Source organism: Sphaerodactylus townsendi, linkage group LG03 (assembly GCF_021028975.2).
Source record: "Sphaerodactylus townsendi isolate TG3544 linkage group LG03, MPM_Stown_v2.3, whole genome shotgun sequence".
In the NCBI taxonomy this organism is placed as follows: domain Eukaryota; kingdom Metazoa; phylum Chordata; class Lepidosauria; order Squamata; family Sphaerodactylidae; genus Sphaerodactylus; species Sphaerodactylus townsendi.
The window spans coordinates 40,868,723-40,896,682 of record NC_059427.1 but is presented as its reverse complement, the minus strand read 5'-3'; the positions used below and the strand labels follow the sequence as shown (position 1 = coordinate 40,896,682).

General features: G+C 43.3%; 1 protein-coding gene across 6 annotated transcripts in view; it reads right to left on the bottom strand.

Moving 5' to 3' along the window:
- Positions 1–27,960, bottom strand: part of LOC125428294 (contactin-4) — a 679,975-nt gene that overhangs the window by 270,313 nt on the left and 381,702 nt on the right. For all 6 annotated transcript variants that reach the window (XM_048488126.1, XM_048488125.1, XM_048488131.1 and 3 more), the window contains one exon: positions 2,953–3,079. In XM_048488126.1, coding sequence (XP_048344083.1) covers positions 2,953–3,079 — 127 coding nt within the window. The remainder of the gene's footprint in view (positions 1–2,952; positions 3,080–27,960) is intronic.

The window sequence follows — 27,960 nt, the reverse complement described above, 5'->3', positions numbered from 1 at the left end:
GGTTTTCCGGGCTGTGTGGCCGTGGTCTGGTGGATCTTGTTCCTAACATTTTGCCTGCATCTGTGGCTGGCATCTTCAGAGGTGTATCACAGAGGGAAGTCTGTAACAGACTTCCCTCTGTGATAAACCTCTGAAGATGCCAGCCACAGATGCAGGAGAAACGTTAGGACAAGATCCACCAGACCCCGGCCACACAGCCCGGAAAACCCACCACAACCAGTTGAATCTGGCCATGAAAGCCTTCGACAATAGATTACAGTTGCCCTACTGGGGAAACCTCTGGACATTAACAATGGGAAAAAACCCTACAGATATTAAAACAACCATTTCCGCTGCACAATGCACTGACAAACCCATCTCCCTAAACAGTTGCTACCATTTACACATGACCAATGTAAAAAAGGAGGTGAGAAGACTTCACAGATATGATGATGCTCTCACCACACTATACTACCATGTTTTCTTCCTACTTTGCAAATGGGACTCAGGAAACACATCTACAGCCTTGAATGACTACCATTCACTTCACTCTAATCTGTGCCATCGCTAGCCATATAGTCATGATGCCTATTTTCTGGTAGAGCTGTACAGGAACAAGAGAGTTGGGAACCCCATTCATCTGACTTTTGGCCACTATGTGTGATGCTGTTCAATAAGTGAATCACTTGCTTTACAGTTGTGCCCCTATAATTGGAATTTGGAGGACAGGGATCATTGCTGAATTCCTCCTCGTTACTATCCTCAGCTGACTTCAGCATACAATTCACAGTTTGAGGGGCTGAGAAGGTGGTCCAATGTTTAAGGAGGAATGCTACCTCAAGGGAGGCAGTGAAGGTTCTCAGGTTGCACACTACTGGCATCTGCTAAACCACACATGACATGAGATGAGATGGGGAGGTGTGGATAGACCACAAAAGTTGCAAGGATGCATGAGATTTGGTGGTGGTAAAGAACTCTTGAGTGCTGCACACTGGTGGTGCAGTCAAAATAATGGGAATGCAATCTGGGAGTTAATCATCATCAGTGGGCGCTCCCCAGTAATAAAGTTCAACCTGGGACTCCTTTTTGGGCTCCCTAGCTACATGTAGAATTTGAACGAGGACCTTTGTATATCTTATGCCTGTGCCTCCCCACTAAACTACACCTTTCTTTTTCCATCTTCCCTGCTTTGGTATATGGGGCCAGTGTAAACCCCAGGGGACGAGCAACAATGTTGAGGATGTCTTGCTCCTATGTGCATCATTGTGTGGGCAGTTAGAGGTGTTCTTGAGTGAGTTGGGGATAACAACTGCCTATCCTGACTCCTTGGGCAAGAGAGGTCTTCAGTGTTCTTTCAGGGTTGTCTATACTAAGTATGCTACGAAACATATCATGCTTTAGCTGGAGTGACTATACTTTGTGTGTGTGCCAGAAAAAAGGGGGATGCAGCAGCAGGAGAAGACCCAAACCCATGTCAACAGAGCTCCATGAAGTATATTCACTCTGTGGTTCTCTATCATGTCACAAGACATCTTTCAGTGGAAAGAGCTGTGCACCCTTTCCCCACTTTTTTCCTGCTTGATGTGTTCTGCTCATGGGTAGTGACAGCTTCATGTTAGGCGGAATGAGATTATGCCAGTGTGTGCTGGTTTGTTCTTTCTGTCACCCTGCCATAAAGGTGTCAGTGGAATGCCACTCCATGAATACTGGGTTGTGGAAGCAGCATTCCTATTGGTTTTTTAAACAGCAATTTAAAATTTTGTATTTTATATGTATATTGAAAGCTGCTGTGAGCCTGGTTGCCTATCCTATTCTGCTCTTTTGCAAGAAAGGGTTTTTTTTCACGATTGTCACAGGGCCTTTCCCCACTTACCTTAAGCCCCGCGCTACTCTCCTCAAGTAGCGCGGGGTCCCCCTGCACTCCCCACGACAGGGGCGGCGACAGCGCAGCTGCCCCGACGCGGCTGCTGTCGCGCCCCCTCAGCACGCAGCATCCCTGGCGCTGGAGAAAACGGTGCCTTTAATGACCCTCTGCGTGGGGTCGTGGGGATGCCCGGGCACGCGCCAGGGATGCCGCGCGCTGAGAGCAGCGCGCGGCATAGGGGGGATCCTTGTGAGTGGGGAAACGCCCACAGAGTTTTCCCATGCATTTTTATGGGAAACAGCCCATTTATCTAATCACAAAGTGGCCATGTATCTAGGTGACATTTTCATACATGTATTGAAGTGAGCTTTGGACCATGAAAACTTGTGCCACAATAAATTTGTTGTAAATTTGCCATAGGATCTTTTTGCTAATTTGCAATTACCCAGCATCATGGCTACATGGCTCAGGTGAATTCCGCACGGGCCCGGGGAGCATGGTGCACCAGCGTACATGACACCGGTGCAGTCCTCGGGCAGTTCCCACACTTGTGTGTGGGCAGCCTGGGAGCTGCTGCGGCCTGCGTCTGCACATCCACATGAAGGTGTGCTGCTGTTTTTTAAAAAACTTACCTCCCCTTCTCTGTGTAGCTCTGTCAGGACGAGAGGATGTACCCCCAAGGTCCTGGCAATGCCCCAGGGGTTGGGGGGCAGAAGGCGTATTCCCTCGTCCCCAAGCAAGAAGAGGTAAGTTTTTTTAAAAAACAGCAGTGTGCCGAGAAACAGCGTCCTCCCCTCGGTGACATTCACTTGGCCGCTGTTTCCCAAAAGACTCGCTCATTTAGCAAGTTGGAAAAACACCATTGTGGAGGGATAATATCAGTGTGGGTTTGCTCCAGCGGCGGCAGCTGTGCGAAGACCTCCCCCGCAACAGCATTTTTAGTGGATGCACACCTCTGTCTCTGAATTTGTCTCTGATTCAACATGTTAAACCAGCCCTGATGATCTTCTTACATTTTACTGTAATAGTTCTAACTATAGCATCAGAATACAAAATTTATATTCCTTGCTCAGAACAATGCTTAAAAGCTGAATAAAAATCCAACATACCTTGTTGTTGGTTTAGGATTTCCCTTCACTTCACAGTTCAACTTAACTTTCTTTTCTTCAGAATTGAGTGCAAAAACGACATTGCTTGGTTCCTGGATGAAAACTGGACCATGCAGTGTGTTGTCATCTACAGTACAAACAACAATAAAATATATGTTGACTTCATATGAAACAATTTTATTATCATCAATATGAAGAACTGGGGTCCACAATTCTGTAAATCCTTTATGAAGTTGAAATCTTATCCAATGAAGCAGACTAATAAGAAACATAAATGCTAACAAAACAAATGTAACATTGAAATAAGACTGGGGGAAGGGTGGCAAATAATTTGCTAAGCATATAGCTAAAAACATGAAAATAAGCAATAAACATATATTCAAATATACCAGAAGAATGAAATTAGCCATAGAAACAGTCATGTATTTGGATGAAATGATGGGGATAGTTTATTTGAAGGACTTTAGGAAGTTTGGAAAACAGCTAAAAAGATTCTTAGTATCACTTTTCTTTGTAAAAGGTTTGGATAGACATCTGTGCCTGAACCAATGTTTTTAACATGGGTCATTTGAAAACTATATCAAAAAGCATATGACAAATGATTACTTATTTACCAAATAAAAAGTCTCTGTAAGTAGACAATGGCTCATTCCGCACATGCAGACTAATGCACTTTCAAACTGCTTTCAGTGCTCTTTGAAGCTGTGCGGAATAGCAAAATCCACTTGCAAACAGTTGTGAAAGTGGTTTGAAAACGCATTATTTTGCGTGTGCAGAAGGGGCCAATAGCTCCATGAGAGTTCTTAATGATCTTCTAACAAAACTGTACTATTTAATTGAAATTCTCTAAGGCCGTTTTCCTGATGATGGGTTTCTATAAAACTCTCACGCCGCAAGAATTCTGCCGGCGTGGGGTGGAGGCCGCTCTCAGACGCAAGCTGGCGTAAGAGCAGCCCCAGCAGAGGCGCCGCGACGGAGTCGCTCTTCTTCCCACGCATTGCTGCCTGCGTCCCTGTCCGATGCGTCCTGCTGGCCTCCTAGGCCCCGCCCACGCTGCCCTCCGACCTCCAGGGATCGGAGGACAGTGAGGGAGGAACTTAGGAGGCCAGCAGGATGACGACAGCGAGAGGTACGTGGGAGAGGGAAGGGGAAACAGCGTGTTCCCGGCGGTGCTGTTTGCACCGCGCCGCCGGGAAGACGCTGTTCCCTCAAAAACAACCCTTTAAAGGGTTGTTTTTTAGGACGGCCTGACGCCGCCCTGAGGGAGGGGAAGGGCAGCCAGGTCGGCGCTGCTGCGTTTCAGCAGCGCCGCCTGTGCGAACAGCAGCCTGGGGGCGGCGTTTTTACCGCCCCCAGGCCGCCGTTTTTGGCCCATGCGGAAATGGCCTAAGTGTTTCTGGGCACAGTTCAGAGGACTGGTGCTGTTTTAAGGTCCTAAGTGTCTTGGGGTCAGGATGCTTCAAAGATCACATCTACTCACAGACTTTTTAAAAGATGTTAAATATTTTTGGATGTTTGTATGTTGTTGCTACATTTTCATCATTTATTAATTGCTGTAAATTTCATGGCACTGATGCTGTTGTTATATTTTATCTGGTAAGCTGCCTCAAGCAGGGTATAGTTCCAGGGTCTGCCTATGCAGTAAGGTGATCCTTCATGTGGTCAAGGATGACCCCAAAGCCAAGTTAACTGGCAACTTAATTTATTACTGATTCCAACAGGCTCTCTACTCCATTGGAGGGGAATTATGTCCCTCCCTGCTCCCACTGCCAGATTCTCCCTGCTTACCCACATGATTGGAACTAACCTCACACTTCTCCTCCCATTTCCTCTCCAGCCTTTCACCCAGCTGCACCCAATGAGATGACCTTTTTGTCACATCTGACCCAATGGCTTAAGCCTTGCCATGCTCCCACCACTAAGCCTTGAACTGTCTATCAGCTGCTTGGGTCTTGGTGCCTATCATACTGGCTTTATAAAGAGGTGATATATAAATTGTCTAAATAAACAGAATTGCTGCTTCTTGAAGACCAGATGTATGCAATGGAACAATAAGTTTTTAAAAGGGTCTAAGAAGAAACCAGAAAATACAGAATGTGACATCTTCCCCAAATAAATCTGATAGAAAATATTATTTCAGCTTTTAATTATTCAACGTATAGAATAATAAGCCTTGCTCAGGGAGAACTAGAATTGCTTCTGAAAGGATATTATTTTAGTGTTCACTGTGAATGTTAATAATACAAACATACTGTGGTGATCCCACCAACATAATGTATTAGGTCTTCCAAAAAAAGTTTTGAACCCAACAGCCTCATCAAAGGCTCCTGAGTATACTGAGCAGACACAGGGAAAGAAGCCAGGTCATCTTCTATACATGTATGTTTCTGATTAAACCACAAAAACAGAGGGAAGAGATTAATGGACCATTTTCACAATGATTTAAGCAGCAGAACTGACTACAGATCTATGTTGGGACAAATACTATTTACATTATTCATAAATGGTCTGATATTATTATTATTATTATTATTATTATTATTATTATTATTATTATTATTATTATTATTATTATTATTATTATTATTATTATTATTATTATTATTAATTCTATTTATAAACTGCCCTCCCCCAGAGGGCTCAGGGCAGTGAACAAACAAATAGATAGAGCACAATAAAAACAAGTTTATTACAGAAAATAAAACAGGCACAATATTTAAGCAAAGGATAAAGAATTCCAAAAGGGCACAATATTTAAGCAAAGGATAAAGAATTCCAAAAGGCTGTATGGACAATAAAACCACAAATAACATCCGCATTTCTACACTATAAAGAGATTTATATTTCCACATTATACGTTCATACAGGCAGAATGGCTGTGACCATCTTGGATAAAAAGAGTAATCAAAATACCAAGTAGAAAAAATTACATATGGACAACAAAAGGAACAATTTCATCAGAAGCAAAGGAATGAGCATGCATGTTCCATTGTACTCCTTGTCTGAAGAAAGTGATCATTCAACAAGACTCCAAAAGCAAAGGGCTTAATAAATAATAATGTGAAATGCTGCTGAGGAATAGAAGTAGAACTCTGGTCAATGGGTCACAGCAGAGATGGCTACACAGCTGCTTTTGCCTGAATGTGATAGTGTTGCGAGAGAATGAGAGACTGTTGAGACTCTCACAGGAACCATTTCAAAAGATCTGCTGGAGAAGAGCTCAAGCCAGTATTCAAAGAAGAGAAAACTGAATGAAAATCACAGCCACCAGAGTATTCATATCTAAATGCAGTTGCGCCTCCCATGTTGTTATGACCTTCTGAAGTTCATTTCAGCAGTCAGTCAAGTTTTCAACTGGGAAAGGGCTTATTGTACTACATACCTGCATGCTTTTGGACAGCACTCATTTACCTGGGGCCATATTGATTTTGTGGTACCTATATCAGTTAATTGTTTTAACTATACCTGCTAGGCTGTATGTTTTCAAGAGACAAACGCTTAAGGGTTATAACCTCAGAGTTTCCTGTAATGTTCAAAAGGGATGCTGGATTTCTGCATTTACTGGGAAGCATTCAGAGTTGTGCGCTGCTTTCAGGACAGTTTGTCCCTAACAGGGAAATACTAGGTGAGGGGGAAATGATGAGGTGCTACAGAGGAGACAGAGCTGTCCCTGTTCACCTGTGGACTTACAGATGATCCACACAATCACAGGCTTTAAGGGCTGCACAATAATGACAGGACCAAGTTCAGTTTTATAGGGTTTGTAAGAAGGAGATGGTTGTCCAGATCTATGGCTGAGGAGAGTGACGGTTTATACAAAAGCTGGCCTCTCCCTTCTTTTCCCTTGCTCTCCTATTTCCCTCCCCTCCCATTCTTTCCCCTTTCCATGGTGCACCCACCAATAAGAATGGGTCCCTGGTCATTCATTTTTGGGTCTCCCACTGTAACTCCTGAATCTATATTTGAACACAACACTGGGGACACATTGTTACAGGGAAGCAGAAACAAAATGCTGGTTTTGATTGGAAGCGATTTGTTTGATTAGAAACAATCTTATTATAAATTTAAATTACTGTTGGCATGAATTTTGAAGGTGATTGACTGCAATTTGTTGGAAGCCACCTGAAGCCCAGTTTTTGCCAGGGGTGGGCAGAGTATAAATTGAATCAAATAAATTTGAATAGACCCCCTCCAGCCTTACAATCTTAAAATCATCCACACACAATAAGGAAAGAAATAGAAATACGAGTGTGGGACAAACTACAAAATTAAGCAATGTGTGTCAGCAACCTTTCACAATTAAAGAGGCAAACTGCAATAACATTCAGAGCAAGCGATCAGCACATAGCCGGAACAAGAAAGCCCGTTTGCTTATCTGAAACTATAAGCCAAACTACACATTCCACATTTTAAACAGTTGGGTCTGTGGAACTTGTGATCTCAGCAAGGATTGCACAGCACAGTGCCTTTGGGGGCAGACAGTAGCCTTTCCTCCCTCTGGCATGCTGTTCCAAACCTGTTCGAGCTATAACGTTTTCCATTCTTTGCAGTTGTTGCATGGCTTCAAGGAGGACAAGTTGAGTCTGAGCAACACAGACCCAACTATTTAAAAATTAAATTAATGTAATTTAATATTATTGATAAATGACATGTTTGTCAACAGTCCATAAAGTTACCACAATCCTTGAACTGCTCATTGCAAGTCTTTTTTTCTCCCTAGAAAGGAAGGTTGTCAACTATAGTTTGGGATATTCCTGGAGATTTGATGGCAGAGACTTGGAAGGGTGACGTTTGGAGAGAGAGCTCACCAGGAATGCAATGCGATAAAATCCATACTCCGATGCTGCCATTTTTGTCCCCCAGAGAAGCTGATCTCAATCATTTACAGATAGGTTGTAATTCTGGGAAAACATGAGGGCCCACTGGGAGGCTGGCAACCACAGAAAGTGGCACACGTGTATTTCACAGTAAGTATTAAGTATGTATACAAATTGAGAGTCAGTGTGGTGTAGTAGTTAAGAGCAGCGGACTCTAATGTGGAGAACCGAGTTCTAACTCCTCCACATGAAGCCTGCTGGGTGACGGTGGGCCAGTCACAGTTCTCTCTGGACTCTCTCAGTCCACACAGAAGAAGGCAATGGAAAACCTGCTCCAAATATCTCTTGCCTTGAAAGACCTACAGGGGCATCATAAGTCAGCTGTGGCTTGACGGCACTTTCCACCCCATGCACACAAAAACCCTGCACATTTTGTGTGCGCGCGAGTGCGTGTGTAGTGGCATAAAACTGTGAATGGTTTGCACTTGAATTTCTGCAACTGTTTTTCTGTCAGGCATCTCTAAGAGGCTCTTTAGTCCCACAAAAATCTTTGCACATTGTTCTTTTCACATACCGGTTATTCTAGCATCCAATCTACTCCCTCAAGTATCCCTTAACTTAAAGATTTCATTTTAGTTTCCAAAGAACATCATTTGGTTCCATACTGAGACACACTTAGCTTTAGAGCAAAAGGTTGCAGATCCTTGCAGTATCAAGTGGAAAGGTCTTAAAGCCCACATGTATCTGGGGGGGGGGGGTGATTTTGAGGCAGAAGTTGTAAGCAAAGAGTGTAAGGAGCCTCTCCCCCCACCATTCCTCTGCTCTTGAGTGATGTCTTCTAGGCTGTTTTTCACTATTAAACGAACAAGCAAACAAACAGACCCAAAGCATAAAGATACTAATTCACATTGACTATGGAATGTCTGCTTGGCCACAAAGGTGAGATTTTTCTCTAAGGAAAGGTTTTGTGCAGCAGGGCTGCTAGAAGATGCAAACATGGTGAGAGAGGAAGCAATGGGGTAAGGATAAGCTCTTAAATATAACACAGCAGGTGAGCTATTTTTGCTGTGACTCTTTCCTTAATTGGCTGATTGATATTGTTAGCAAAATGAAACTTCATTTATTGTAATTGAAAGTTATGGCCAATTTGAGGGAAGGCTTAATTGAATATTTCTCACTGTGGGAAAAGATAATAACTAAACTAAAGAATATTTTTGGATTATATCCAGTTTAAATGATTCTTTAAGCCTTCCATCAAGGAACTGAACGACTACAGACCAGTTGCTCTAACATCTGTAGTTATGAAAACTTTTGAAAGGCTAGTGATGTACCATTTGAAAACCATCACAGATCCACTGTTGGACCCCTTGCAATTTGCATACCGAGCAAATAGATCGACAGATGATGCTGTTAATATGGCTTTGCACTATATCCTACAGCATCTTGAATCGCCAAAGACCTATGCAAGGGTCCTCTTTGTTGACTTTAGTTCAGCATTCAATACTATCAGACCGGACATTCTTCTAACCAAACTAAATCAGCTAGCAGTACCTGAGCATATTTGTAAGTGGATCACAAGCTTCCTAACAGATAGGAAACAGCAGGTGAAGCTAGGAAAAATTACATCAGACACCTGTAAAATGAGCACAGGGGCCCCCCAAGGCTGTGTACTTTCACCACTTCTCTTCTCTCTGTATACCAATGACTGCATCTCAAACGATCCATCTGTTAAAATACTGAAATTTGCAGATGACACAACAGTGATTGGTCTCATTTGAGACAATGATGAAACCGCATACAGACGGGAGGTTGAACAACTAGCCTCGTGGTGCCACTGGAACAATCTAGAACTGAACACACTTAAAACCGTAGAAATGGTGGTAGATTTCAGGAGAAACCCTCCCATCCTACCTCCTCTCACAATACTAGACAACACAGTATCAACAGTAGAGACCTTTAAATTTCTAGGCTCCATCATATCTCATGACCTAAAATGGTCACCTAATATCAAAAATGTCATCAAAAAAGCACAACAAAGAATGTTCTTTCTGCGCCAACTCAGGAAGCTCAAACTGCCCAAGGAGCTGCTGATACAGTTCTACAGAGGAATCATTGAGTCTGTCATCTGCACCTCTATAACTGTGTGGTTTGGTTCTGCAACCCAACAAGATCGACACAGACTTCAGAGAATAATCAGAACTGCAGAAAAACAATTGCTGCTAACCTGCCTTCCATTGAGGACCTGTATACTGCACGGGTCAAAAAAAGGGCTGTGAAAATATTTACTGACCCCTCGCATCCTGGACATAAACTGTTTCAACTCTTACCCTCTAAACGTCGCTACAGAGCACTGCACACCAAGACAACTAGACATAAGAACAGTTTTTTCCCCGAATGCCATCACTCTGTTAAACAAATAATTCCCTCGATAATGTCAAACTATTTATTATATAATTACTGCACTACTTTTTTCATCATTCCTATTACCCATCTCCTCCCACTTATGACTGTATGACTATAGCCTGTGCTGACATTTTATTTTATTTTAAGATTTTACATTTTATGTTTTCATTACTATTGATTGTTTCCTGATTGCTTACTAGACCTATATGACAATCATTAAGTGCTGTACCTTATGATTCTTGACAAATGTATTTTTCTTTTATGTACACTGAGAGCATATGCACCGGAGACAAATTCCTTGTGTGTCCAATCACACTTGGCCAATAAAGATTCTATTCTATTCTATTCTATTAAAGATGTCCTTGTTTTCTGCTCAGGGAATTTATTTCAGCTGCCTTTTATAATACAAGTGGAAGGGCATACTGTGCTGCGAGTCAGTATTTCTCCAAGATAAAAACGTACCTTGGGAAGAACAACTCTTTTTAGGAAACTAAAAAGCCCAAACAGATAGGACAGCTGAAGGGCATCACTGATTAAAACTTTATTACTCTTTCTGAGACTAGTACAGTGCATTAAGTCTTCCACAACAGGAGGAAAAACTACTGCTAATGCCGCAAGTGAAGTTCTTACAAATAGAGGCCCATTCCTCACAACACAGATAAAACATCTTGCAGACATTTTAAAAATAATCATTTTGGCTCCCCCCCCCCCCATTAAAAAATAACGCGTTTCAGCTGTAAACAGTTTTTTTAAAGTATCTTTCTCCCTGTCCAAACGTGAAGTTCACTTGTGCCCACCTTTTGTGCCGCTTCAATGCCACCCACCATTTGCTGAACAGTCTTAGGGATGTTTCATTCACATCAGGGGAGTCCGACGGCATCTGATATTAATATGTATATGGTTCATGTTTTAAATGTTGGGGTACTGTGCTGGTTTTATTGTGTTTTAATGCTTTGTTTACTGTGGTTGTTCACCTTCCTGAGCCCTTCGAGGAAGGGCAGTCTATAAATTTAATAAATGAATGAATGAATGAATGAATGAATGAATGAATGAATGAATGAATGAATGAATGAATGAATGAATGATATTTCTGTCATTACTGTGCATGAAAATATTCAGTTTAGCCTGCCAATTCCAGGAACATGCCATCTTTCTTTCTCTCTCTCTCTCTCTCTCTCTCTCTCTCTCTCTCTCTCTGTCTGTCTGTCTGTCTGTCTGTCTGTCTGTCTCTTTTTTAAGGGAGGTGTCTTTTATGCTATGACAACTCAAAATGTGTGTCGTCGTTGCTTTGAAGATATCTTCCTCAAAACAAAACAAAAGAAACACAGCACATTCCCGGAATCGGCAGACAAAGCAGTGTTTCCATGCACAGCAGTGACAGATGTGATGCAAGAAGAAGACACATCTCTAAGACTTCTTCAGCAAATGGCGGGCAGCACAGAGAACAGAAGTGACAGAAAATGGCAGGTGCAATAACATGAAAATGAGAGCTTTCCTACATTGGGTGGGAAAATAAAATGTTTCCTGCTCCCCACACAGCAAGCAAGAAACATTGTCAAAGCAACTTCAGGAAAAAAAGTTGCTGGTTCAGTGTTTTTGAAATAGAATGTTTTCAGGAAAAATAAAACATCTTCCAAACGTTTTTTGGGGAAAATGTGTAGAATTCCACTCCAGAATGTTTTATTTTGCAACCACAAAACGTTTTATTTGAGGCCCTTTCCGCACGGAGGCGGAAGGGCTTGGCTCGGCGTTTCTAACGCTGACCCGACGACGCTGGGACCGTCCGCGTGGACGGTCCCAGAAAGAACCAGGACGACGGCGCCAATGGGCGCCATCGCCTGGTCGACTTACCTGCTCTCCGGCCCTCCAGCGTGTCGCCGGGGCCTGGGGACATGCCTCCCCTGCCCTGCGCGCCTGCTTCCGTGTCGCAGAGCAGGGGTGTGTGTCCCCAGGCCCCGGCGACGTGCCGGAGTGCAGGTAAGTGAAGGGAGGGAGTGGGGGGGGGGGAAGCGCCGGGAAGCCGCTGCCGTTCGCACGGCAGCGGCTTCCAGCCGGCGATTCCAGAAAAGTGCGCTTCCCAGCGCACTCTGGAAACGCCGGCTCGGCGAATGGCGGCCTGGGGACGGTGTTTTTGCCGTCCCCAGGCCGCCATATTCCGCCCGTGCGGAAACGGCCCAAGTTGTGTGGAAATCATAAAAGAGATATACTGCTGGGAAAACATGGATAGGCTTGCTTTTCTTCTCCATTTGCCAATAACCATGTTTGGTAGATGGTTTGCTCTACCTAATTTAACAGAGACTATGCAAGAATACCCGAAGACAATTTAACTGTGAAATCCCACTCAAGAGCATCACTGCAACAAACATAATCAATGAAAACACAATTAATTCAGGTTTTAAATTTAGAAATTATTGTAACTAGAGAGCAAGTGGTAAAATTTTTTAATGTATTTGTACTTGGTGCAGAGGAAGTTGGAAGCCTTCCCTTCTTCTTCCCTCCTGCCATATGATTTTTGTGTTTCTTATAGTTTGTTGTTTCATGTTTGTCTTTTTAAAAGTCCTAACAATTAAAAAAATCATACATAAAGATGGGGGGGGGGGGAGAAAACTGGGCATGAAGGGAAGACAGACAAGTTGGAAGGTGGTGTGTCAGATGGTGTATTGTCAAGGGTCCTGACTGAACTAGTTCCCTAACCCCAAATATACACCTTGTACTGAAACTAATTAAGATTATTCTGTAAAATATTTTCTTAAAAAAATATAATGTGTCTGTCAATTGTATCGGTGAAGTTTCCTGAACTTCCAAGTCATGAGTTGATTTTCCTGATATAACACACAGCACATTTTTAAAACCAAAAGCAAGTTATATTAATTGAACAATACGTTTATGACATCTGCCCGTCTTTCCTTCACAGACGCACACACCCATCATTCACTCTGACAGGAATCCTGGAGGGGAAAACACTCTTTGTACTATGGAAAGCTTTAAGAAGAGAAAGGCAGCATGCTGTGAGGCTGCACAGAAGGTACTTATTGATTATGGGCAACAGAGACCCTCAAGATCACCTTTCAGAAGGAAGGCTTCCAAGAATAACTTTGAGGACCACATGTATGTTTTGTTTTCAAGTTGAGGTACATTTAGACATTGTCAGATGTAACTGCCAAGTCACTACCCTGCTATTTATAGAAGAATTGAGGCACTAGATTCAGAGTTCCAATATTTGTGAACAAGCAGGCAGTCAGCAGTAATTCTGTATGTTCCTGCTGAATACTAGAAAGTTAAAAATAATCAATCTGGTAGATTTGTCAAAGTCAATGACCTGAAGACTAATTTAAATGACAACAGCCGGGGGTGGGTGGGGGGGATTATACTGACGCAATTTAATATAAGTCTTAAAACGTTTTAAATGTTTAATTCTGGTTGTAGGTGTACATTTTGCAAACCATACAATAAAATAATAATAAACTCTGATGGGACACACACTCAGTGGTGTTTGACTATACCACAGCAGTTCCAGATTTATTTATATTTTTAAGTACAGGCCAGCAGAACATGTTGCTAGACAGTTCTGTAAGAAGTAATATTCTTACGTATTGCTTGTGGAGGGCTTACGTATTCCTTGTGTGCGTCAGTCCTTTGGTAGAAACCTTCTTTGGCAGCCACCCTTCATGTCCCCCACATCCCTCCTCCTTCTCCCTTGGCCCAGCTTGCCTCCACCAGGTCCGGCCTTGTCAGGCTGCCCGGGACTGCCACCGCCTAAGTGGAGCATGGGGGGGGGGGCACTTTCCCTCACTATACCTCTGTCCCTAAGCTTGCTGGGCTGCCAAGAGCCCGGCGAAATCTTCCCAGCCCCCTCCACCTTCAAGCTTGCTGGGCTGCCGAGAGCCTGATGAGAGCTTCCCTGCCTCATGGCCCGGGGAGCTTGAAGGGGGGTGGAGAAGCTCTCACTAGGTTCTTTGCGGCCCAGCTTGAGTTGGGACTTTCTCCAAGCCTTCTGTGGCCCAGGGGATTGGGTGAGGGCAGCTCCCACCAGGCTCAACAACAGCTTCCCCACCTCCTCTCACCCCAAAGCTCACCTGGCCACTGAGAGCCTGGTGACAACTTCCCTGCCCCATGGCACGGGGAACTTCGGGCTGAGCGGAGGTGGAGAAGCTCTCACCGAGCCTGGTGGGAGCTTCCCCCATTTTGCCCACCTTTGGGGTCCCTGGGCCGCAGAGGACCTGGCAAGAGCCACCCCACCCCCTTGACACCCTCTTCAAACCTTACACCCTCTTCAAACCCTTTACACTTTCTCCAACCCCTACCCACCCCTTCCCACCCCTTCCCTGCCCCTAGCCATCCCTTCCCATTCCCCCACGCCAGCCATCCCTTCCCATCTCCCTCACCCCTAGCCATCCCTTGCCACCTTCTCCAATCCCTACCCAACCCTTGCCTCCTTCCCCCCCCCACCCCAGCTCAGCTGGCATTGTTCTGAGAGGTGGTGATTTTAGGGTGCAAAAATCATGAGAATCCATGAGGATCCATGTTTTCCAAGCAGGTTTTTTCACCGCTGGGGCACCACGGAGCGTGGGATGTGTGATTGTTGTGTTCAGACATGTTGCTGGGGCATGAGCTGTGATGTGCTGGTGATTTTGGGGTGACCAAGTGCAAAAAATCAGGAGGATCCATGAAGATCTGTGTGTTTTAACCACATTTTTGTTCCACTATGGTGCCATGGAGCACGGGATGCACAATTATTGTGTTCAGACATGTGTCTAGGGGTTTGAGCTGTGATGCACAGGTGATTTTTGGGTAACCAAGTGGAAAAATCATAAGGATCCATGTTTTTCAAGCAGGTTTTTGCGCCACTGCGGAACCACGGAGCATGGGATGTGTGATTGTTGGGTTCAGTCATGTGACTAATGGCTGGAGTTGTGATGTGCTGGTGTCATGATGGTGCCATTGGGGGGAATCACTTTTGCTTTTGCAGGTGCAGTCTTATCACTGCTAGCGGTAGCCTTGGAGTTCTGTGGCTAGGAAGAGACTCCAGGCTGGACAATGCCAACTGTCTGCTTCTCATATGGGGGAGGGGATCTTACACTCATATTATCAAGAGTTTGGTGCAGTTTTCGCCAGAACACTCTTTCTATGTTCCTGACATGTCTTCAATAAAAGCCTTGAACCAATCAAGTGATTTATTGTCTGAATGGGGAATCTGACATTATGGGTGACATTATGGGTAATCATTATGGGATGATTATGGGTGATTATGGGATGAGGATCCATGTTTTTCAAGCAGGTTTTTGCGCCACTGTGACACCACAGCGTATGAAATGTGTGATTGTTTTGGTGCCGCCTATAGACTAAGACATTCTCTATAGTTTCATGGTGGTTTCATTTCATTCCAATGCAAAAATCATATGAATTCATGAGAATCCGTTTAAAATAATCTGGATCTGGCTTTTACCCAGATTTGTGAGTTGGGGCATGTTCTATAATGTGATGGTGACTTTGAGGTGACCTGGTACAAAAAAACCCCTTTGTTTGGTTGGGGTGGGCGGCTGCCCATACAGGGGGGATGACTCAGATTTTGCCCCAGGTTCCATTTTTCCTAGCTACGCCTCTGCCCCTAGCCCTAAGGACATTTGGCTAACCTCTGGTAGAGGCTTCCACTTGGTGGAATTTGTTGCCAGAGGACAGCAGGGCCCGGCAAGATATTAAACAATTCTGTAAGGCCTGTAAAACTGAAATGTTCTGCCGAGCCTATGGCTGAGGCAGCTGGAAATCTACTACATCACACTGGCCCCTCAGTCTCATATCCCCCCTCCTTCCCATCCTAACAGAAAAATTATAAAATGAAATGGGTTGGGATAGTTATAATATGAACTGTTAAGAGATCTTGATTTTTTAATCACCATCTGAGTATATTTTTAATGTTGTAATGTTGTAATGTTTGATTTAATTTATAAATTGAGAACTGTTTTATGATTGTAACTTGAATTATGTATGTCAGCTGCCCTGAGCCTGGCTTTGGCTATGGAGGGTGGGGTATTAAATCTAATCTAATCAAAGCAAAACAACAATATTTTTTTAACAATTTGTTTCAGCAGGTGTGGTAAATTATAATTAAATCAAAATACCTTTCAAAATTAGACGTAAGATTATCAGATATCTCAAACTCCAGGTATTTCAATGTCCATGTTTCCCTTACGTATTATAACAGATGAGCAACAGCGTTACCATTTCATGCTATCTGCTTGTCAAAACAGGCTGTTCTCCAGTGTTTCATTACAATTAAAGAAGCAAGCTATATTGGTTTATTGATTTGGGTCCTTTATTTATGTGCTTGCTATTTAGTTCCAAAATTTGTTTGCAGCTACATGAGGCCAGGCTTAATAGACAGATTTCTGCAGACACAGCAATTTAAAGTTAAATGAAAATGTTAAAATAATGCTGGTGAGAATGAATAATTATTTCACTGTGTTGCCAATTAATACCACAGGCATTTTTTGCATTGTTCTGTTACTGAAGCATTTCTCAAGCTGGGAAAAAAGTAGAGGAAGGGGAAACCAAGATGGTTAAGGTACTACAACACTTTTCTTATGAGGAAAGGTTAAAGACTATTAAGTTTAGAGAAAAAAGACAACTGATGGGGGGGCGGGGGCATTACAGAGCCATGGTGACCAAAGGCAGCAATCTTCAGAATACCAGTGCAAGGGGAAATCATTAGGGTATCTTTTTCCTTTTTCTTAGCATTTGAGGAAAGCTTATTGACCATTGTGTAAGAGATCACCTAGGTGCAGAGGTGGGATCCAGCAGGTTCTCACAGGTTCCCGAGAGTAGGTTACTAATTATTTGTGTGTGCCGAGAGGGGGTTACTAATTGGTGATTTGGCCACGTGATTTTTGCCTTAGTTACGCCCCTCCTCTCAGCAGTAGCACGCAGAACTTGAAGCAGTCTAGCAGGAGGTGCACTGGGGTGCGTGGCAGCCTGTACCTGCGTGCATTTGTTTCCCGCCCAAGGACAGGCGCAGTGACTGTGTCCTTGCCACAGCCCCACCCAGGAGTGCCCTGCCCCCGGAATGCCCGGCCACGCCCCCAGAATGCCCCGCCCAGCCCCATTGGCACTACACCACAGTTTGAATCCCATCACCATGGGAACCTGTTACTAAAATGTTTGGATCCCACCACTGCCTAGGTGTACCACCAGTCTAGAGCAACAGGTCTGTTCTTAACATTTTCACCCCTATAATCACTGAACACTGATTAATGGAAGCGTGCAAACGGTCCTGGGGCTCCACCAGCATTATGTATGCCGGTGTGCAGCTGCTTCACTGGCCTGTGCAGAATGGGCCTCGGTGTTTCTGCCCTGAAAGGAAGAGGCTGACGTGTAGTAGGGAAAATAATACTGTACCTCCACAAAACCTAAATATCTTACAGATAGATTGTTCTGAATCAACTGATTCTTCACTCCCCTGGGGAATACCGAGAACTGGAAAAGTTACAGTAATAACATTATAAAAATGGGCTTGGATTTAATATTAAATTAAAGAAGATTAAATTATAAATAAGAAAGGCAGGATGGGGAGGTCAAAGAGATAGATGGAAAGGCATTGTACTGCTCTCTCAAATTTCTCTCCTCTGTCACAGAGAGAGATGTCTAAGCTGGTGTTCATGAAATACTTAGCTGTCAGCATTTTCTTTATTTTGGGCTACTGTAAATAGAACAGGCTGGCTACTGAACTTTCACTAAACGTTGCTTTGGGGAAAAAAATGAAAGATTTTTAATAGAGTGCTGAAACTCTATGCATTCAATTCCAGGAATGTCAGCACTCTGGCCCAGCAAGTGTATAAAACATTGAAGCCCACAGTTGTTCATATTTTGACTGCAACATTGCTATTATTATTTTAAAAGGTAGAAATATAACACCAAAGGTTCTTCAACATACTGCTGTTTAATTACTCAACTTCTGTATGAAAGAATGGTCTATTTGAATACCCCTCACATCTTTTAAAAGTATTTCCTAACATATCTCATAGAAGTCTGAAAAGATACTTGTCTAGATCATAAAACTGGGCCAAATACATGCATGGGGTTATCTGCCTTGTATTTTATTGCTTGGAGGAGTACCACAGAGACTGCCACGTGGAGCAAAATACACAGTCATATCTTGCTGGATCACTAATGGAAAACAGAGAAATTGCATGGATCTCTTTTCAATGGAGAAGAACAGATCAAATGCAAAAGAGGCCAACTGTGTGCCTTCTGTACACATGGACTGCAGAATAAGAACATAAGAACATAAGAACTAGCCTGCTGGATCAGACCAGAGTCCATCTAGTCCAGCATTCTGCTACTCGCAGTGGCCCACCAGGTGCCTTTGGGAGCTCACATGCAGGATGTGAAAGCAATGGCCTTCTGCTGCTGCTGCTGCTCCTGAGCACCTGGTCTGCTAAGGCATTTGCAATCTGAGATCAAGGAGGATCAAGATTGGTAGCCATAGATTGACTTCTCCTCCATAAATCTGTCCAAGCCCTTTTTAAAGCTATCCAGGTTAGTGGCCATCACCACCTCCTGTGGCAGCATATTCCAAACACCAATCACACGTTGCGTGAAGAAGTGTTTCCTTTTATTAGTCCTAATTCTTCCCCCCAGCATTTTCAATGAATGCCCCCTACTTCTAGTATTGTGAGAAAGAGAGAAAAATTTCTCTCTGTCAACATTTTCTACCCCATGCATAATTTTGTAGACTTCAATCATATCCCCCCTCAGCCGCCTCCTCTCCAAACTAAAGAGTCCCAAATGCTGCAGCCTCTCCTCATAAGGAAGGTGCTCCAATCCTTCAATCATCCTCGTTGCCCTTCTCTGCACTTTTTCTATCTCTTCGACATCCTTTTTGAGATGTGGCGACCAGAACTGAACACAGTACTCCAAGTGCGGTCGCACCACGGCTTTATATAAGGGCATGACAATACTTGCAGTTTTACTATCAACTCCTTTCCTAATGATCCCCAGCATAGAGTTTGCCTTTTTCACAGCTGCCATGCATTGAGTTGACATTCCCATGGAACTATCAACTAAGACACCCAAATCCCTTTCCTGGTCTGTGACTGATAGCACTGACCCCTGTAGCGTGTATGTGAAGTTTGGATTTTTTGCCCCTATGTGCATCACTTTACATTTAGCTACATTGAACTGCATTTGCCATTTCTTAGCCCACTCACCTAATTTATCAAGGTCCACTTGGAGCTCTTCGCAATCCTTTGTGGTTCTTACCACCCTACATAATTTGGTATCATCTGCAAACTTAGCCACCACACTACCCACCCCTACTTCCAGGTCATTTATGAATAAGTTAAAGAGCACTGGTCCCAAAACGGATCCTTGGGGGACACCACTCCTTACATCTCTCCATTGTGAGAACTTCCCATTTATACCCACTCTTTGTTTCCTGTTTCTCAACCAGTTTTGAATCCATAGGAGGACTTCCCCTCTTATTCCTTCATTGCTCAGTTTTCTCAACAGTCTCTGGTGAGGAACTTTGTCAAAAGCCTTTTGGAAATCCAAGTAGACAATGTCCACTGGTTCCCCCTTATCCACATGTCTGTTTACACCCTCAAAGAACTCTAGTAAGTTTGTAAGACAGGACTTGCCTCTACAAAAGCCATGCTGACTCTTCCTCAGCAGGTCTTGCTTTTCTACATGTTTAATAATTTTATCTTTAATGATAGATTCTACTAATTTACCAGGAACAGATGTCAAACTGACTGGCCTGTAATTTCCTGGGTCCGCCCTAGACCCTTTCTTAAAGATTGGTGTGACATTGGCCATCTTCCAGTCTTCAGGGATGGAGCCTGATTTCAGGGATAAGTTGCATATTAATGTGAGAACATCAGTAATTTCATGCTTGAGCTCTTTAAGAACTCTTGGATGAATGCAATCTGGGCCAGGGGATTTGGTAGCATTTAGTTTATCAATGGCTGCCAGAACTTCTTCCTTGTCTACCACTATCTTTGCTAGTTCCTCGGATTCACCTCCTAAGAAGCTTGGTTCATCTAAGAATACATCATTTGGTTCATCTAAGAATACATCTTAGATGCAACTTACAAGAACTGAGAAGTTCTCCTTATGAGTGTAATCCTCTAAATGCAAACAATGGTGCTAAAATACTGATTTAAATAGACATGAGAGTCAGTTAAGATATGGCTACATATCCGTTTTACACCAGTTCTCCAGGAACTAATCAAAACTTTTTTTTAATGCTGTCAAGTCATAGCTGACTTTTGACTTCCCATAGAGGTTTTTCAAGGCGAGAGCCATTTGGAGGTGGTTTGCCATTGCCTGCCTCCACATCACAATCCTGGTATTCCTTGGAGGTTGTCCATCCCAACACTTAACCAGGGCTGACCTTACTTAGCTTCTGAGATCTGACAAGATCATTCTAGCCTGGAGCTATTCAAAACTGGAGACTATTAATTCTGTGCTGCTGCTATATTAGAAACATTCTTATTGATCAAACTGGGTACTGCTTTAAAGCTCTAAGTATAAATCAGGCACTGTATATTGAGATAATGGGAAGAAGCTGACCTATTTTCACATCTTTATTACTGTCCTAGATCATATATGAAAAATTCAAGTTAAAAAAATGATTTTAAAAAAGCAGCCCTCTGATCTTCTTGGGTACAGACAAAAGAAATAGGCCAAAGAGAAAGCAGCAAAGCTTTTTGTATATAAATCAATGACCATGACCTATTTCCTCTTGATCATCTTTATGGATCATTGTAAAAAGTCACTGAATACACTCTCTCTACAAATACACTTTTGAGACAGGCACACTGGAGAGGTGTCACAATCAAAGCAAAAGGAAGTCAGCGAGAGGCTGCAAAGCCAACAACTACACGGGATGATCCCCAAAATCACCACATTCATACAGTTTAAGAAGGAGAAATAACAACACATCCATACAGCTACGAACATCATGGCTGGAGGAGGACTGGCAGATGGCAAAAAAGAGATGGGAATGTTGCTAAGTCAAGAGTCTTCTCCTGCTAATTCGCCACCCTAAAAGGGAGAGACTTCCCACCACTTCGGGTAACAGGAAGGCTCATATAAAACTGCCAGGACAGAAGCCAAAGAGAAACAAGAGGGCAATGAAGAGCTGTACAACAGAAACAGAAGAATGACTTTATATGAACAATTTTTGTTTAAAAAATAGCACTAAGTGATGAAAAACAATCATTCTCTTATAATTACTCACCTTTAGAAATAGATCCTTTCACCTTGTGGCAAAACCAGAAGTGCATTTGCTTAAAATCAGAGGTGGGATCCAGCAGGTTCTCACAGGTTCCCGAAAGTAGGTTACTAATTATTTGTGTGTGCCGAGAGGGGGTTACTAATTGGTGATTTTGCCACGTGATTTTTGCCTTAGTTACGCCCCTCTTCTCAGCAGTAGCACGCAGAACTTGAAACAATCTAGCAGGAGGTGCACCAGCGTGCGTGCCTGCCTGCACCTCCGTGCATTTGTTTCCTGCCCAAGGACTGGCGCAGTGGCTGCGTCCTTGCCACAGCCCCGCCTAGGAATGCCCCGTCCCCGGAATGCTCGGCCATGCCCCCATCATGCCCTGCCCAACCCCACTGGCGCTATGCCACAGTTTGAATCCCACCACCATGGGAACCTGTTACTAAAATTTTTGGATCCCACCACTGCTTAAAATGCAATGGGCATGCTCATGCGCACATCTTAAGAAACCACCTGCCTATTGGATGCATGTGGGGCATATGCACATTCAACACACATGCATTATAGAATAGTATATACCTAGCTATCAACTGCGTTTTGAAGAGATTATTTTGAGTACAGTCAGGAGACTACCACATGTTAAGTGCATGGCAGCCAGTGTAGTATAGTGGTTAGAATTTCAGGCTGGGATCTGGGAGATCCAGGTTCAGATCTCCATACAGGCATAAATGCTTTCTGAATGGACCTGGGATCAGTCAGATACTTTTCCTCACAGAATTGTAAGGATAAAACAGAGGTAAGGAGAACAATGTAAGCCACTTTGGGTCCCCATGGAGGAGGAATATCTGGTATAAATGAAATAAATAGATAAATGTGTCGACCATTTTTAAAAGATTAACAAAGCAAGCCTAAACAGACTCACACCCTTTGAAGTTCATTGAAGTCAATGGCTTTGGAAGATGGAATTTGTTTAGGATTGCACTGTAGGCCATGTAAGAAAACCAGTAAATGATCGAAATGCACAGGTACATAATTAGGAGCTAGGAATAGCAAAGCATTCACTAAAGCGAAGAAAGTATTTTTTTGAAAAAAGGTATGTACAGTGGCTCAAGTAGAAGAAGAAGAAGAAGAAGAGTTTGGATTTATATCCCCCCTTTCTCTCCTGCAGGAGACTCAAAGGGGCTTACAATCTCCTTGCCCTTCCCCCCTCACAACAAACACCCTGTGAGGTAGGTGGGGCTGAGAGAGCTCCGAGAAGCTGTGACTAGCCCAAGGTCACCCAGCTGGCGTGTGTGGGAGTGCACAGGCTAATCTGAATTCCCCAGATAAGCCTCCACAGCTCAGGCGGCAGAGCGGGGAATCAAACCCGGTTCCTCCAGATTAGATACACGAGCTCTTACCCTCCTACACCACTGCTGCTCCTCCCTTGTTCCTATAATGAGATAAGAAGTGGTGTTTGGGTTTATACCCACCTTCCTTTCCTGTAAGGAGACTCAAAGAGGCTTACAAACTATTTTTTTTCATCTCCCCACAACAGATACCTTGTGAGGTAGGTCGGGCTGAAAACTGCACCCCCTGCAGGCCGAAAACGGAAAAAAACACTAAAATACCAAAAAACCTCACAAACAAACCTGCATTTTTGGTGCCCGCCACAAGGGGGCGCCCAAGGGCAAGTGTCCTCCCTTGTCCATAGGCAGATATGCCACTGCAAGGCTGGCACAGTTTATTACTGGAAAGCACTGATCGGAACTGTGTTAGGAATGCAGGTTGAACATGTTAGTCGCTTTTAATGTATGCAAAGAAAAATTTCAAGTGTTTTTGCAAGAATTTTTATTTGCAACATTTTTAAACAGTTGTAAAACCTGAGTGGTGTTCATAAGTATCCATTCAAACAGTTCCGTCTGTCTCTAAATCTAACTTAAAATTATTGCCTTGACTTAGATTATTCTCAGCAGACTTCCTCTAGTCTGGCTGTCTTCTTTAAGTCACCTATCTTCCTAATACACATTTCTAATGTATGAGTCCCACTTCACATCAGCAGCTCTATCTATCTGAAGCCTTTCTTTGAGCCATTTGGATCATTTCTCTTCTTTTTAGTTCATAACTGAGTATAGCATTAATCTTTCCTTCCATGCAATGCTGTAACCTTTCATTTGCCTGCCACCACAGCAAAAGAGAATATCTGTAAATTTAGGATGTATTTAAAAAAAGGTTTTATGAATGCATCACCAGAACAAGAAAGTTCACTGTAATCCAACTTTACACTAAATACTGCCCCTCCTCCAGTGTGTAGCAGCCCCATTATGCAGATTGTTAAGCTGCAATACTGCTGTCAAGGCTCTATTCATTAACTGAGTTCAATCTTGACGGAAGTTGGTTTCAGGTAGTCAGTTCAAAGTTGATTCAGTCTTCTATCCTTCTGAGGTCTCTGCCCGAAGGGGAAAGCAGAAGGGACTGCTGGCTGCAAGCCCAGCTGGTGTGGGGAGGCAGGGCAGGGGAGTCTGCCGTCCCTGGCCTCAGAGAGCTGCTTTTATAAGCACTGAGGCTGGGGGTGGGGCTTGGGAAGGCGTGGCCTTGCCCCCAGGGGCGGGTGGGGGCATAGCCCCACCCCGTAAAAAAACCGACACCCACGTCACTGGTTAACTGTGAAGAAGAATCATACTTTTTTTTTGTTAGTAAGAGTGTTGGCAGGGGCAGCCCAAGAAGGAAGGGCACCCAAGCCATATCTCTTGTGCCATTACAAGAAGCTGCCACCTGTCTGCACTGCTTGCCAGCCCCACTCCCAATCAGGCCAAATAAAGCAGTGAGGTATGGTACAGGAAGAAGGCCATGCCAGACCCTGGGATGGGCCTGCCTTGTCCCACAAAGGAAGAATCTCCCAGCTGGTCACCTCCAACACCCTAGGAGATTGCTTCAGCCTGCCTAATGGATGTCTGCCTCTAAGTGTTAGCCTAGGATCTGAGAAACACAGGTTTTAATCCTCCCTCTACCATGGAAGTTCACTGGGCCAATAAATAGATAACTGTATGTTTTTGTTATGCATGGCATTGTGAACCTTACTTGCTTACCAACTGATATTACTTTGGATACAAGGGTTACAATTAGCCTGGGATACTAGCCCAGGATAATAGAGCCTGGGAGTACGATTTAGCAGGGTGTTCAAACACTGGAACAAAAATCACACACTGGATGAAGTCTATCAGTACTTGAATCCATGTAAGACCAAAATCTTACATTCATTATTTAAACTGCAGCTGTATATAGGTTTTGGGGGGGATTGGGGGGGGGAGGCTCATTTAATTTCAAAGTAGAATTTTCCTCAGCACATCCAACTATCAAGGTTATCTTATCAAGGTATGATGCAAGATGGTATAAGTTACTATCTGCAGTGCTAACAAAGGGGTGATTGTGTTTGGCTGAACACAGAAAAGCCTCCTGCATCATCGTACCTCTGGGGCATTTTGGATAAACAGAAAATAATTGTATCTCAGGAGATGAAGTGTAGCTAGTTCCCTTGAGGAGATGCTTGTTTTGAAGTTATGATGAAGGATGTTAAGTTGGCGAAAATTGAGAAGATATGTGCTGTGGTAAATAAAACTGATGCACAGACCGAGAAGAGGTCATATATTAATGAAGGAAGCATTTTCATAAATCATATGCACAGCAGTTGGCATTTTTTCTGTAGGAAAGAAGTTCCAATCTAATAGAACATTTACGAAATATTGCAGAGACCAGAAAAAATGTATGAGTGTGGATACATACACACACTTTGTTTTTATACACAATAGACATGCCCTTGTGAAGTACACTACCTGTTAAACATTGTATTCTTTGGGGTAAATCAGAAGTTCTCTAATTACTCAAGAGAAGACATGCGCTTGACATTTGATAGAGAGTAATAGATGTTATCCTTTGAAGTGCTTGACTAGGAGTAGTAGAAGGGAAAAGCATTAACATGGAAATACAGGTGAATCTTAGTTCCCATTTCAGGAGGCTGAGTGTTTATGCCTTTCTGCAGGGCCTTACTAGGTGACCACAACTCAATTCAATAGGAGCATGTTTTGTTTCGCTTGGTCCCCTCTTTTAAACCATGAATCTAAGATTATGACTACTGACAGGAAAAGAAAGATAGCCAGAATCACTCGGATGTTGTGGGTTTTCCAGGTTGTATGACTGTGTTCCAGTAGTATTTTCTCCTGATGTTTTGCCTGCATCTGTGGCTGGCATCTTCCTCAGGAGAAAATACTACTGGAACATGGCCGTACAACCCGGAAAATCCACAACATCCTAAAAGAAAGAGAATTTGTTTTCTATTAAGTGAGAAGAAAAATTCTCAGTAGGTAATCAAAATCTCTGTCCTGCTTCAGAAATTGTTATCCCAAATAAAATGATAAGGTTCTGATACTGAAAAAAGGTTGACTTAGATGAATGTAACAACACATTATACAGATTATTTCTTAAAACATCTCAGATATGTACTTCTCTGAACAGCTATTTATTTGAGCACCTTAAGCCTAAATATAGGTGCAGTTAAAAAGATTCAGTGTGGCTTACATTGATTTGGCCAATGCAACCTTCAACACAAACTGACAAACATCTTTCATTTTATGAAGCTCGTTATTTATAAGTTCATTACTACAGTTTAATGCAACAGAGATGGGGCTATGGTGGCAAATGAACAAAGGTATTTTTATTTCTCATAAATTCAGGAGCCAACCCCCACACACACACCCCTCCCACCATCACAAGCACCATATTAGGGAATGGGTGGAGACAAAGATGAAGATCTGAACATTACAGAGAAAGGAACGATCCTAGTACTGTTGAAAGTTGCTTGTAGGAATGTAACCATCTCAAATCACTTTACCCGCTGCCTTTCAAGTAGTACTTATTGAGAGGTATCAGTAACCCTACTGGGAAATAAGAACCCCTTACTTGGATCAACTCAGTTAGGCATATCCTCTGCTGCTCATGTTCTGTTTGTTTGAAAGTGCAAGTAATGTTGAGAGTTTTCCTGACAGTGGTGGAATGAAGAGCAAAGTTGGGACTAAGAGGATGTGGCCAGTAGGACTAACAGGTCCACCCTGACCACAGGCAGGAAATAGAGAGTAGGGTTGCCAGATCCAAGCTGAGAAACTCCTGGAGATGTGGGGATGGAGTTTGGGGAAGACAGGGACTTCAGTGGGGTAGGAGCAGCAGTGGCGTAGGAGGTTAAGAGCTCGTGTATCTAATCTGGAGGAACCGGGTTTGATTCTCCGCTTTGCCGCCTGAGCTGTGGAGGCTTATCTGGGGAATTCAGATTAGCCTGTATGCTCCCACACACGCCAGCTGGGTGACCTTGGACTAGTCACAGCTTCTCGGAGCTCTCTCAGCCCCACCTACCTCATAGGGTGTTTGTTGTGAGGGGGGAAGGGCAAGAAGATTGTAAGCTCCTTTGAGTCTCCTGCAAGAGAGAAAGAGGGGGATATAAATCCAAACTCTTCTTCTTCTTCTAGAAAGTCACAGAGTACACTCTCTCACAAAGCATCCATTTTCTCCAGGGGAACTGATCTCTGTAGTCTGGAGATGAGCTGTAATGCCAGGAGACTGTACTGTAGGTCTTGTACTGTTTTTAAACTGAAAATCACAACCTGTTCTTCACTGCTTTTCACATCACATAAGACAAGATGGTGGTACCGTTATATATGCAACTGCAAATATATAATGAATAATGGGTGCACTCCCTCTGGCACAATTCTGAACTCTATACTTGAGTGTCCCACCCATTAGTAATTAGATTATGTTTCTCTCCCCTTAAAACCCATTTCTAAAATTTTGAAAAAGGCCTGGACACCAATGGAAGCACAACTGATTGCCCCTTTCCCCTGAGTCACCAAAGAATACAACTTCCCTCCCTCCCTTGACCTGGGGGTATCTGACAGTACAGATTTGAACATGACAGAGATTTGCTTCTGTTGCTGAGAACTGGCTGGGTGAGATAGACAGAGGAAATCTGTTCTGGCTCAATTTCTATGCCTCAGATTAGAAATGAACAGTTTTGCAAATTCTAGCTTAATTAACAAAAAGAAATTAGAAATAATATTGACAAAATGACAATATGGCTGAGTAACCTGTCCTGCTTTAGTAAGTTTTCCCCATTTTTTGTTCATTCAGTTTTTAGGGTTGGGGGGAGACTATTATTATTATAGCGACACATAAAATGAAACTACAGGTATTTTAAAATAATAATGAAAATAGCACCGAAGGGGATGGCAGTCAATGAAATACTTCCTATACTGGGGTGCTGTGTGGTTTCTGGGCTGTATGTGGTTTCTGGGCTTCCTGAAGATGCCAGCCACAGATGCAGGCGAAACGTCAGGAGAGAATGCTGCTAGAACACGGCCATACAGCCCGGAAACCACACAGCACCCCAGTGATTCTGGCCGTGAAAGCCTTCGACAATACTTCCTATACTTCAAGACAGCACCTACAAATTTGAACAGACAAAATCTAAACAGTCCTTTCCCTCTGGATTAAGTAATGATCATGTAATAAGGATCACAGCACTTTTAAGCTGTTACATTGGGGGTA